The 13,691-nt window shown below is 42.0% G+C and overlaps 1 protein-coding gene and 1 pseudogene across 1 annotated transcript in view; one reads left to right on the plus strand and one right to left on the minus strand.

Annotated features, from left to right (window-relative positions):
* Positions 1-3,809: 3,809 nt before the first annotated feature.
* Positions 3,810-13,691, minus strand: part of DGAT2L6 (diacylglycerol O-acyltransferase 2 like 6) — a 42,600-nt gene continuing 32,718 nt past the window's right edge. The window contains exons 2-7 of the mRNA XM_006169968.1: positions 9,063-9,173; positions 8,590-8,660; positions 8,022-8,226; positions 6,465-6,639; positions 4,778-4,989; positions 3,810-4,305 (exon numbers count right to left, since the gene is read on the minus strand). Coding sequence (XP_006170030.1) covers positions 4,151-4,305; positions 4,778-4,989; positions 6,465-6,639; positions 8,022-8,226; positions 8,590-8,660; positions 9,063-9,173 — 929 coding nt within the window. The 3' untranslated portion in view covers positions 3,810-4,150. The remainder of the gene's footprint in view (positions 4,306-4,777; positions 4,990-6,464; positions 6,640-8,021; positions 8,227-8,589; positions 8,661-9,062; positions 9,174-13,691) is intronic.
* On the plus strand, positions 11,743-12,288 carry LOC102500196 (uncharacterized protein C1orf146 pseudogene; annotated as a pseudogene).

Below are 13,691 nucleotides of genomic sequence, written 5' to 3' on the forward strand. Positions count from 1 at the left end.
AGGGCATATGTGCTCACCAGAGAGAGAGAAAGTGAGAATTCACCCCCCAGGGGGATGGTCATGCCACAATCCCTTCTCCTCCATTCTCCTCTTGGGTTCTTGGGCATGCAACACACACACCTGGCATGAGTTTAAGCCACCGGGTCCAGGACTCTGCGTTCGACTACATGGTTGTCCAGCAACATAGCCATTACGCAACTGCTGGTCCCCTGATTCTTTCTTAGAATGTCCATTTCTTCTTTTGTATCATAGAAGGACTTTCTAATATCCTATAGCTTGTTGTCTCTTTTCTGTTCCAACTCATAGAGTTTTGTCACCATTTATGTTCTAAATTCTTTCTCTGACATTTTGGTAACAGTCCTCTGTTTGTTCAAGAAATGGAAGGTAGTCACTGTGTTCTTTTTGATGGAGACATATTTCCTGCTTTATTCAGACATGAGGCTCTTCTTCTACTTCTAACAATTGGGAGATGTGTTCACTTTGGAATACCTTTTAAGAGAATGTTTCCTTGAACAGGAGCAAGTGTGTTTCCCTTTTGCTATGGACTGAAGACTGCCGAAGTCTCTCTTCTCTTGTGTTTAGCGATGTGATCCAAAGAGGTTCAAGTGTATGAAGAAAAGTATCTCCTTTTTCACAGGTGGTTCAGTAAAAGGGAAAACCCCAGAGAATCTTAAAATACTAGAATATTTCAGAACTGTAATTTTAGAGCTATCTAGACTGTCCAGGAGGGTGGAGATAAAGGAAGATACGACCAAATTAGTGGGAAGAAAATAATAAGGAGAATAAAGACAAAGTCACCGGGGTCTGAAGATGGAAGTGGGGTGGCTGTAGAGCTGAGTGCACTCCTGTGTGGTAAGGAGAAGTGAGAAATTTACAAATAAAAGAAGAGGGGAAGGAAAACAAAATGCCTACCTTACTGACAGAGATAGGGGTCTCTGGCTTGGGGGTCCTGGGGCTGGAGCTGGGGCAGGGAGCCCTGCCTCAGTGTTCCTTATGCCAGAGGTCTGAAGATGGAAGTGGGGTGGCTGTAGAGCTGAGAGCACTCCTGGCTGACAGAGATGGGGTCTCTGACTTGGGAGTCCTGGGGCTGGAGTTGGGGTGGGGAGCCCTGCCTCCATGCCCCTTATGCCAGGGGTCTGAAGATGGAAGTCTATTTCCATATTTTTGCTATTATGAATAATTCTGCTCTGGTAATCTATGTACAAGTTTTCATGTGGCCATATGTCTTAAATTCTTTGGGTATGTACTGAAGAGTAGAATTCCTGGGTCGCATGGTAACTCTATGCTTAATTTATTGAAGTATTGCCAAATTGTTTTTGAAGTGGCTGCACCACTTTACATTCTCATCCACCAATTCCTGAGGGTTCCAATTTTTCCACATCCTAACAGTTGTTATTGTCTATCTTTGGGTGTTAAAAAGTATCATGGGGGAACCAGCAGTTAGCGTAATGGCTATGTCGCTGGACTCCCACGTAGTCGACCGCGGTTCGCGTCTCGGACCCGGTGGCTTAAATCTCACGCCGGGCGCGTGTGCGTGCGTGCCTAAGATCCCGAGAGGAGAATGGAGGAGAAGGGATTGCGGCGTGACCATCCCCCCTGGGGGGTGATTTCTCGCTTTCTGTCTCTATGTCTCTCTCTGTCTGTCTGGCGAGCGCACGCGCCCTATAGCGAAAACCTCTCAAAAAAAAATAAATAAAAAAAAAAGTATCATGGTGGTTTTAATTTTCATTTCTCTGATGATTAATGGTTTTGAGCACTTTTTATTTATACATCTTTTTTGAAAAAAGTCTATGAAAAAACTTTGAAAATTAAAAAAATGAGTTGCCCTTTAGTTGCAGAGTTGTAAGAGTTATTTATATATTCTGGCTACTAGACTATTACCAGATACATGATTTACAAATATTTTTTTTCCTTTCCATGAGCTGTCTTTTCACTTTCTTAATATTATTCTTTGAAGCACAAAAGTATTTAATTTGAATGGAGACCAACTTACCTATTTTGTTGTTTTTGTTGATGTTGCTTGAGCTTCTGGTGTCATATCTGTGAAATCATTGCCTAATCCAAGATCATAAAGTTTTACACCTATGTTTTCATCTGAGAGCTTAATTGTTTTACTTTGCTTTGATCCATTTTGAGTTAATTTTTGTATGTGGTGTGAGATAAGAGTCCAAGTTCATTCTTTTCCATGTAGATATTCAATTGACACAACATCATTTATTGAAAAGACTATTCTTTTCCCCTTGGTGAAAATCAATTGACCATAAATGTGTAAGTTTGTTTCTGTATTCTTAAATCCAATTTATTGATGTAAAAAGTTTTTAAAAATTATTTTATTTTACTTTATTTTATTTATTTTAATTTGATCAGAGAAGGAGAGAGAAAAAGAGAGAGAGAGAGAGAGAGAGAGAGAGAGAGAGAGAGAGAGAGAGGAGAGAGAGAGAGAGAGAGAGAGAGAAAGGGGTAAAGCAAGCTGCCAGGTCTGGGACTTTAGCCTCAGTCGGCCATGTGGGAGTCCAGAGCCTCTAATCACCATTTCACCTGCTGGCCTTGATATAAAAAAGGTTTTTTTAATTAATTATTTTGTATGAGGCCTAACCTGGGACTATTATGAATAAAATCCATGCCATTTTTGTGGAATGCAATGGAACCTCATTTAGAAAAATGAAGCAGAGAGGCCAGCAGACTGCATAATGGTTACATTGCCTACGTTGTTGGACTCCCACATAGTTGACCATGGTTTGAGTCCTGGACCCAGTAGTTTAAACTCACATCATGTGTGTGTGTGTGTGTGTGTGTGCATGCTCAAAATCCTAAGAGGAGAATGGAGGAGAAAGGATCGCAGTGTGGCCATCCTTCCCGGGGGTGGGGGTGGGGCGTAATTCCTTGCTTTCTGCTTTTCTGTCTCTCCTCTGTCTCTCTGGCAAGTGCACACACACTATAGCAAAAATCTCTCTGAAAAAAAAAAGAAAGAAAGAGAAGAAAGAAAAATGAAGGAGATAAATAGGTCTCCAGAAAATGAGAAATAGAAAATGTTGTCATGCATTGGAGTTCACTTTGATTTCAAATTAGTAAGACCTGGGTTTGGATGCAAGTGCTACCCAAAATTTCATAGCTTTGGGTACGTTGTTTAACCTCTAGAAGGTTTGGCTATTATGAAATGGAGATTATGCTGATCTCAATCTCACTGGGCTGGTGTTATCAGTAAGAGACAAAACTTGTGAAAGTAATGACATAGTCCATGGGACTTGACATCAGGCAAACTTATACCTGGTACATAGTCTTGTGTATCCCTTCCCTCTGACCCAGGATTATGTGGTATCAGAGAAGGAGGATAACTCAGTAGATACTCGTTATTGTCTCCATGGTTGTACTCCTGTCTCTTATACTGTGTAGAAGCTGTGGTTTTGTTCTCTTACCTTTTCTGTCAGGGGCAGTATTAATAGAAGAGGAAAATGGCTCTTCGCAGACCAGCTTTCTGGTTAGAAGGGAAAATATTAGATTTGAAGGAAGCCTATTAGTAAACCACAGTATAATTAGGAAATAGTCATATACTGTTTTATATATTTAGAATTTTATTTTGATAGAGGAAATCGTAACTGCATTGCCAGTCTAGAACTCTGTTGCAACTGAAGGAATCTTGTCAGCAGGGGTCATGAAATTTAAGTCCCTGGTTTACATCGTGACAGTCCCAAAATTGTAAGGAAAGAGCTCGAGAGGAAACAAACCATCCCTGATCTAAATAACGCTTCTAAGCCTAACCTAAATAATGCTAGTGTCATTAAGGTTCAAGAATAAGGGGCACAGTGTTCTTTTGCTTCTCATTACACTGATCAGACAGTTAGCTGGACTGGCTCACTAGACTCTCAAACTGGGTTGATACCCTAGAATAACTAGGAGTGATGTAGTCACTTACTTTTCTAGCTAGCTCTCTCCAGTCCTCCCCTCACTTTTGGTTCCTTCCTCCAAATCTGCTTTGGCCATTTGGGAGATAATTCCATTACTGAAACCCCAATTCATTAAGTACTTCCTGCTTGTTTGGCCTCCCCTTTCATCCTTGAAATCCTCCCCTTTCCTCCAATTCTTTTTTCCCTGTGGCTTTACATGGATTTCTTATGGCATTGGGGATTTAGTAAAGGGAAAATGGTCCCTGTTATAGGATTGTCAGCTTCTGGGTCTCAGGGAGGCCATATTCAACTTTGTGTTGATCAAACAGCTTGCACAAAGCACTGATGTAGAGGGCATGGTACTCATCCACGGTCTTCTTGTTTGGCTTCTTAATCTTGGGAACTGGCAGGGGTTCTCCAACTATGGAGAAAGAGAAGAGATAAGCATCAGAGTTTCCCCCCTTCAACTCAAATTACCCATCTCTCACTGAGGATCACACACTAAAACATGGAATTTGGGTTCCCTCTTCTTTCTTCATCTTTTCCCTCTGCTCCAGCTCCATTCTGGCCCTCATTTTCTGATCATCTGATATAACCTATGCTTGAAAAAAAAATGAGCAAGCACATAAGAGTGCTGAAGGAGTGTGTGTGTGTGTGTGTGTGTGTGTGTGTGTGTGTGTGTGAATAATGATGCTTTTATGGCAGCTGTCCCACAAATGAACAGCCACAACTCTTATCTATTTAGATGACCTCTCCTCCCAGCTCTCAACCACATCCAGTGTAATTCCCATTACCCATTCCAGCTGTACGCCAAATTCCCTGAGACTTGATGGATGATTTGGTAAGGGTTGGGATCCAGGACTGGGGTGGTCCAGGGATGCTGGAAAGCTTACCTACAGTGGTAATTGGCCTATTGAAAGGCAGGAAGCCCCAGGATCCACGAGTGAGGCCCCGACCATGAAAGATACAGAAGTTTAGTCCCAGGATTTTTTTGCCGGTGTACTGGAAGATGTTTTGGAGGAACCTTTTCCATGAGCCTTCAGGAAAAGTCAACTGATTGTGAACCTCATTCTCGCCAAAGGAATAGGAAGGGACAAGGTATGCCCTAAAAAGAGAGGATCATAAGTATGAGCTTTCTAAGGAAACTGCCCTAGCAAAACCCTCTCCAAGGTGAGAAACCTTGCCAATATCCCCATTATAGGCCAAGACCTCCATCACCCAAACATCTCCAGTGTTGTGTCCCGTTCCTGCCATGCACAATCCTCTCAACTGAACTCTCTCAAGAGAGCTGCTGTGCCTTGTCCTCTGCTGGAAAGAAATTAATCTCAAGAGATCTAACTGCCTTTATTATATCAAGAATCCAGAGTGATCTTCCTAAACTGCATGTCTGGACATGTCACTCCTCTCTTTAAGACTCTTCCAGAGCTCCTCCATGTTGCCTAGCATGGCCTTAATGCTCCAACCCTCTTTATCTGGCTAGCTTCCCTTCCCCACTTCTTCCTTGAAGTCATACCAGGTGTACCAAGTTCTTTCTCATCTATGTGTCTGTGCATTCTGCTCCCACTGTACCTTCCCTCTGTCTTCTAGAAGCTAGTTCAATTTTTCTCTTCAATACTCAGTTTAAATGTCACCCCCCGAAGAAACCTTCTATGTCCACCTCCAGTTCCCCCAATGTGGGCTAGGCACCACTCATCTAGTACTTAACCTTCTCCTGCACTAATACTGCTCCAACTCTGTATTAGAGTCTTCTCCTCGCCTATCTGACTCTTTCAGTAGACAGCAGACCAAATGTGGGACTTGTGTCTCATTAATATTTGAGTCCCTGGGGCCTGGTTGTAGAGCCTGACATGTCATAGGTTCTCTCAGAATGCCTAAATTCTTTTTCCCTTTTGATCTGACTGGCAACTCCTCATGATATTTCAATTCACATTTCATATGTCATCCACTTATGAAATCTCTACTCTGAGTCAAGGTCTAGTCTATAAAGTGGTGCTACCACAGTGTTTTTTTTTTCTACCACAGTGTTTTGCACACATCTCCATTATAGCACTTCATTCGGTAAGTACTTTCTACATGACTGCACTGTTTTAGGGCCTGTACTATGCCTAGTACTATGCCTTACACACAGTAGGTATTTGGTAACTGCTGAACAAATGTGTTCTACTTCTTAAACCAGATTGTACACTCTTTGGGGGGCATGTCTTATTCTTCTTCATTTCTTATTCACCTTCATTTAATCAAGGCCAGTGTCTTTCTTTTTCTTGGTAGGTTCTCAGGACTTTTTAGTCAGTAGATTGTTATGGAGTGAACTCTTACTTTCCCAAGCCCATAGACTACTAGGCTAATAGGCAGAAACCAGAAGGTCTGCTGCTGTTCTTTGTCTAACTTCAAATAAGAAAAGTGCTCCCCTCAAATATATCTGGAGACCCAAAAAGCCTCAAAACACTGTGTTAAGGGGTAGAGAGAAGCAATTAGGGTAAAAAAAAAAGGACCCCCTATTACATGTTTCCCCAAGAGGGCACCATTCTGGAGAGGGCTATAGATGGCCTATACACTTGACAAGAAAATACCAGAACCTACCCTGTCTTCAGTGCCAACTTTACAAAACCTTTACGCTTTTTGAGGTAGATGGTGGAGGCTCCTGGATGGCACAAGAGGGCTTCAGTAGCTCCACCCACCACAATAATTATGGCATTGCCTGAGCCTTTCTGGGTCAGCACATACTTCAAGGCCAACTTACTCACTGGGCACACACCTGTGAAAACAAAGAATCAAATGGTAGAACAAACATGGTGCCTGAGGATAGGGTGGGTGAGGAGTTCCTCCAGATTCTCTCTGCTGGATACAGTTCTGCTGTTTAGTGACTATTGCTTTCTTTCTACCTTTAACCTCTATATTTCAGGTTAGCTCTAGCCTGAGGTTGGTCTATAAGGTGAGCTGCTTGTCTGGAGTATTTAATACTATAGTTGGGACTATCCTGAATTCCTCTGACTACTTCATCAATAACCTACTATCTTCAGATCAATAGTATTTAAGTCTAGCTCTTCCCACTCTACCGGAGAACCACAGCTTCTTCCTCTCTGCCCAGTATGACAGCACTAGAGAACCTTCAGAACTCTCTCCCTTCGGGTTATTGGGACTTGCCACCACTAAGCTACTTCCTCCCTAAGAGCAATGTGTTAAAGGGAAGATATTGGCTAAGATTTCTGGAGAGTAGGAAGGCCTGGGAACCCACCCAAGACAAATCAAGATGGAGACAAATGATAAGATGTGGATGACATTCTGTTGTTTAACAATAATCAGAGTCTTTCATCATGTTGTGTACAGTCTTTGTTCTGCCTTCACCTTCTATTCTCTACCAAGGTGGCAGAATATTACTTCCAAGCTCTAGCTTTGAGAGACAATCCTGCTCCAGGGTCAAGCCAACCTCAGAGGGGCACAGAAGCATCCTTAGGGACTCTAGTGGTCCCAAGTGACTCCTTCAGATAAATGTATCTTACTTTTTATGTTTGCTTTCAGTTGTTTTCTGGTGTCCAGAAAGATAAATGTCTATTCATGGAGAAGGTTATTGTCACAGTGCTCTGACTTGAAGCCTGTCATGTGAAATTTGCCCTGGATTCTGATGGGTGCATATCTATCCTTTATTCCTAGCTACATTATGCAAGGGTTAAAGAGTTCCCAGGAGGTAAAGAACATGGATTAGTAGGAGAGACTTTATGACACTGGGATGGGAGCTACTCTGCTGTACAAAGAAACCAATGGATATCCCAGAAAGAATCTGGTAAAATTTGTTTCAGCTACCCTGTTCATGCCTGATTTTTCCTGTATTTGTGTTTAAAATTGGCTTTTTCCTTATGCTTTCTATTTTTGTTTTGATCCTGAGTTCCAGCCTTCTGGTTCCTCCTCTGAAAAAAATCCCACTGACTCTTATAAATACCTATTTCTCCTGCTTCCCAACTGAACTCCACCTCCCAGATCTTGGATAGAACCTGTTGCTTGGCCACAAACTCTTGTTATTGGTCCACCATGCTCTGTATTCACTTTCTACAAAGTTTTCCTCCAGCTGGGATTCTGTCAGTATTTATTGGGTTACGATCCTGAAGTAGGTCAAAGAATGGAGTAATTTCTTATACTCACCCATTGACATCACATATTCTCGCACAATTGGGATCCAGAAGATCCCTTCCAAAGTCCCTAAAAAGGGAGTTATGGATGGGAAAATCTGAGAAAAGCCAGTGGCCTCAGTGGCAAAGTTGATGAAGACACCATAAGAGACAATACCATGTGGGTGGTTGGCAATGATATAGTTGTGTTTGGGAGAAAGGTCATGAGTCTTCACCAGCTGTTAGAGGGAGATAGAATCACAGCAATTGTTAGGAAGAAGGAAAAGAGAACATGTGAACGCAGACTCCAGCAGGAAGGCTATATTTCCCTCTGGAAGCCCCAAATCTCTGTTAATTGTGATGTCATCAATGTCATAGGATTGCCAGGGATAGTGATGGTCATAGAGGCTGACCTGTGTTTTTTGCCTTGGAAGAAGCTGCTACCCATTTGTCTTCCCAACTGACCACCTATCTTGTACCCTTCCCCTGCATTACCTCTCTGGGCCTTTGACATACACCGCTGGTCACTAAAGCCTTTGAAAACATGGAGTTGAGAGTCTGGGTAACAGGGACAGAGGACACCCCAGAGGAGAGATAGTCACCTTTATTGGGAAGTGCTTTTGGAAATACTTCCAGAGGGTCCAATTTCGTACCCAAGCTGAACGCCTACCACCTGTGGGTACAGAAGAAAAGAGAAGGGCAGATGGGGCATTGCCAAGTGTCTCTACCTCTCCAAACGTGGAGAGTTCTGCCTACAATTTTCATCCACAGGAGGTGCTTCCTCCTCAGACCTAAGAACTATAGATACTGTTTCTTAACCCAATCCCCAAGACATAGGAATCCCCTGTTCCTCTGGAGTGGGAAGGAGATATAGAAACAGATTGTGACTGGAGGCATCTGTCCAGAAACCTAATGATTAATGATCTCTGGAAGAGTTGGCAGAAACCTCTGTCCCTAAAAGGTTTTGCTCTCCCCTCTCTCTCCTTTACATCTCCCCATCTCTCTCTCCATGCCCCTCTCCCTGCAATTCCATTCTTGGCACAGACACGACCACCGTTCTTCCTCTATCTCTTACCTTGACTGTGGGTGTTCCAATCATAAGCGAGCCAGGCTAAGGAGAGCACAGCCAAGGACCAGAATTTAGTGAACACCAGAAAGTAGGGTATAAGGAGAATGGGAATAGCTCCTGAGGGGATACAAAGGGTTTGTGCATGTCAGTTACCTTCAAGTTACCTCTCTCATTACCCCAATCTTTGTTCTACACTGAAGGAGCAGGTTAAAGCTGGTGTTGGGTCATTTTATTCCTTTATGCTCCCACATACTGCCTGGATATGTTATGGGCCACACCGATCTCTGAGTCCTTGCATCTGAGTCCCCTTAATGGCTGAGATCTCAATCGAGGAAATAGCAGAATTATGAAGTTCTCAGAGAAGGCCCTCAGCTAAGGTCTAAGGACAGCACTGCTTGGCCACTAGAAAGAACAGTGTATTGGGCTGGTGCTGACATCCTTATTCTGGGATCCCAGCAAATTATTTCTAAAAGCTCAATCTTCCTTCCTTAGCTGAACTAAGTCTGCATATTCCAAAAGAGAGGAATTGCCTGCAGAGTTCAGGTTGTTTAATACTGAGGAGTAAATACAGATTAAAAACTGTTTTACTGTGTTTTGTTTTGTCCTATTCAAAAGTATTGAGAAGGTTCAGAAAGAGAAAAATGTGTCTCTGTTAGTAAAGGGCTACAATAGGTTGTGAAATGCAAGCTTGATACTTCTTACAGCAGTGGTAATTGAATTCCATTTTAAAATCTGCATTCATGGGGCCAGCAGGTGGTATAGTGGTTAAGGCGCTGGATTCCCACATGGCTGACTGAGGTTCAAGTCCCAGACCTGCTGGCTTGAAACTCATACTGGATGCGTGTGCATGCATGTCCAAAATCCCAAGAGGGGAATGGAGGAAAAGGAATTGCAGTGCAGCCATCCCTCCAGGGGGTGATGTCTCATTTTCTCTCTCTCCTTTTTTCTCTGTATCTCTCTCCAGCGAGAAAGAGTAAAAATTCTTCAGAAAAGCCCCCCATATTCTTGAGAAAGGGAATAAATACACGTCTTGTGAATTTTTAAAAGATCTAGCTAAGGAAGTGACTTCCTTGATCAGGGTCATCATGGTAGGTCAAAGTTTCAGAGAAAAGGAAGAAACGTAAGAGTTACCTACTAGCAGGTTTGTCTCTAACATTTTTAGACACTGATGAAAATTGAGGGAGAAAGGATGAATGGGTATTGCTTTAAAAAGTCATGTTAGGACTGTTCTGGAAGTTTGGGAGCAGCCCAGCTGACTCTAAGGACCCAGTAATAAGGACATGGGTTATTGAGAAGTCAACATCATATTCAGGCTCCATACTATCAACATGATTTCTGACCACCTGGTTGAGGTAGCGTTTGTCAGGTTTCTTCAATGTAAATTAAAGATTGTGCCACTGAAGGAGTCCAACCTGGCGGTGCCCCAGGATCTGTTTGAGCCCTCGACCTTTGAGCACAGCCTTGGTCAGCTCAGCACGTTGGCAAGGCCGCTGCTGTATGCCCCCAGACCTATGAGCAAAGCTTGGGTCGACTCAGCATGTTGGCAAGGCCACTTGCTGTAGGCTCCGGAGACTGCAGAAGCCTTGCTGGGAAGTGACCCCCCACCCCAACTCCCTGATATACTACTATAAAAGAATTACATAGCTCTCTCATACATCTTGAGTATGTGGTAAGACTTCCTGAAAGTCCCCCCGACCGCTCCCCTTTGCCCTGACAACCTACTGTTAATTACAATGCTTCATCCCTGCAGTCACAATGGAGGGTGTGCTGAAGTTCCATCTAGGCAGAAATCTTCTTGACCTTTGGAAGGCCCTTCAAGACACATTTAACATAAGCTTAAAAATAACCTTTTATTTATATACAATAGGATTAGGCCAAAACTAGCCCAGGACACTCTCGCCCCACAGTAGCTAATGTTCTAACAAAATACATAACAGTGGTTCCACAGGCACAACAGAACATTTAGGTATACCACAAACCCATTTTAAAGTTTTTCATTAACTTGGTAGTCACTTTACTTTTGACTTAAGAAAATCTGGTACCGCCAGTTGAAGAAGCTGTTTAAAGTATCCCTGACCTCACCAAGTGAACAATAGGTTCACCCCTTTAGAATAGATAGATATATTAGGATTCCTTGAATTAAGTTTTAGATCCCTATAAAACTATATAAGTATCATTCTTTATTGAGATCCATAAGAACTAATACCTATACTTGAGATTTCCTTTTCTTAGCATCGTACTTAGTAATCACAAGGCAGCTGCCGCCAGGCATTGGCCGATAAGTAACGCTATTTGATGGAGCTGTTTCCCGAAACTGCATTCCTTGAAGTTCCCGAAAACCTGCTTACTTCAATCAAACAATTGCTGAACTATAATAGATCTGTCCTTAATCCAACCCTGAATGGAATCTCTGATCCCTATTGTTAAAACTTTATGAACTGATAATTAGAAGATGTAGCCCCTCACCCATTTACTTGCATGTATAACATTTTCAATAAAAAGGCACAATAATTCCTAGCAATTGTCACTCTACAGGAGCGATCTCTGAGAGTGTCTGACTGAGGACGTGCACAAAAAAGGCACCGAGGTCTTAGTCTTTCCTTCCAGCGCCACCTCCAACAAGTCAACCCACCCCTGCCAAGGCTGGTCCCTGGCATGCCACCAGGATTTATCCAAAGAAAGACAGATGGCTGAAACAAGTGGAAAAGAACAAACAAAATGGACAACTACTGTTATTATGAGTTCATCTCTTATGAGTTGTGAAGTTGCGACTGCCTAGAAAATCAAAGCCACAAGGTTTGGTATTCAGATTCAGTGGAAAATGGAGCAATTATATTTTCTCTTTCTGGTGTTGCATTTTTATTGATGGATACTAAATAATGTCTGATGTCAGCTGAAGAAGCAGTCTTAGCCAGAATTGAAAAGTTTATTAATATTCACCAAAACAGTTTTTTTGATTCTGTCTGCCACCTTCCATGGGCTTGAAGAATGGAAACTAATGTTCAGGATTCAGCAGAGATTCCTGGGTAGCAACTTACAGATAATTTCAGTACATAACACAGTAAATGCTATTAATCTGATATGCACTGTAGCTAAGACTGCTTCCAAACTATACATAGATAGCATCTGCTACAGAATGGTCACAGCTAAAGCTTACATCATTGAGCAAAATCCCGTTTGGAAAACACTTCAAAAGATAAAACTGAGTGGTAACTTAATTAACTCAGACTAGCATATCAATTTCAAATGTACTTTTGGAAGAACATTCAAGTTATTAGACCTGTTAAATCACAATATTCAAATAATATTTAAAGATGTTGATAACAACATGTATACAATTAAAAGCTTTATTTTAGGGGAAAAAAGTCATGTTACAGGTGGACCAGCATATGGCATAATGGTTACATCACTAAATTCCCATGTAGTCGACCATGTTTTGGGTTCCGGTCTCGGTGACTTAAAACTGATGCCAGGCGTGTGTGGGTACATGCCCAAAATCCTGAGAGGAAAATGGAGGAAAAGGGATTGCAACATGGCCATCCCCTCTGGGGGATGATTTCTCACTTTCTGTCTCTCTGTCTCTCTCAGCCTCTCCAGCGAGCATATCCACCCTGTAGCAAAAATCTTGAAAAAAAAAAAGTCACGTTACAAAGTAGAAGAAACCTTAGTGATAGGCTGAATTCCTCTTACTAAAATAGGCAGAGATGGTTGGTGTAAGAAGCATGCTAATTACACAGGAAATGGTGGTGGGAGGGATTGTATGAGAAGACTGCCATGAAAAAAACAAAAACAAAAACAAAAACAAAACAAAACAAAACAAAACCCTTCCACCTCTGATGTTCATAAAAGTGAGAGAACATTTGCCAACTTAGCTTCAGAAGAATATGTGGATAAAGTTAAATCAGAACCATTAATAATTAAAAGCTGTGTAAGTTAATTATTTATTTTATATTTTGCTTCAAATACATTTTTTTGTATCCCCAATATTTAGAAAAGTGCCTGGCAAAGAATATGTGTTGGGTGCATATGTGTGTGTGCCCAAAATCACAAGAGGAGAATGGAGAAGAAGTGATTGTGTCATGGCCATCCTCCCTGGGAATGATTTCTCACTTTCACCCTCTTTGTCTCACTCTCTGTCTCTCTCTCTCTGACAAGCACATATGCCTTATGCCAAAAAAATATGAGGAAAACATATGAGAAACCTTAGACCCTATTAATGGCCAAATATTTGCATAATGGGTATTCCAGAATGGGAAGAGATGGGTAAAAGGACAGACGATCTCTTTCATGATATGCTATCTAAAAACTTCCCAAATTTATAACTGATATGTCAGAAATACAAAAAAAGTATATTACTGAGTGACTATATGCCAACAAACTAGAAAACCTAGATGAGGTGGACAAATTTCTGGACACCTGCAAGTTACCTAGGCTGAATCAGTATAAAAGAGAAAACCTAAATAGACCAATAACAAGTGATGAGATTATATCAGTAATGAATAGTTTCCCAACAAAGAAAAGCCCATATTACTGATGAATTCACTTCTGAATTCTGCAGTTTTAAATAATTATTCTTTGGGGCCCCGCCCGCGCCCTGCGCGGCGGCAGCGGTGGCGGCTGCTGCGGCGGTCCCAG

This window comes from Tupaia chinensis, unplaced genomic scaffold (assembly GCF_000334495.1).
Source record: "Tupaia chinensis unplaced genomic scaffold, TupChi_1.0 Scaffold147880_1, whole genome shotgun sequence".
In the NCBI taxonomy this organism is placed as follows: Eukaryota; Metazoa; Chordata; class Mammalia; order Scandentia; family Tupaiidae; genus Tupaia; species Tupaia belangeri.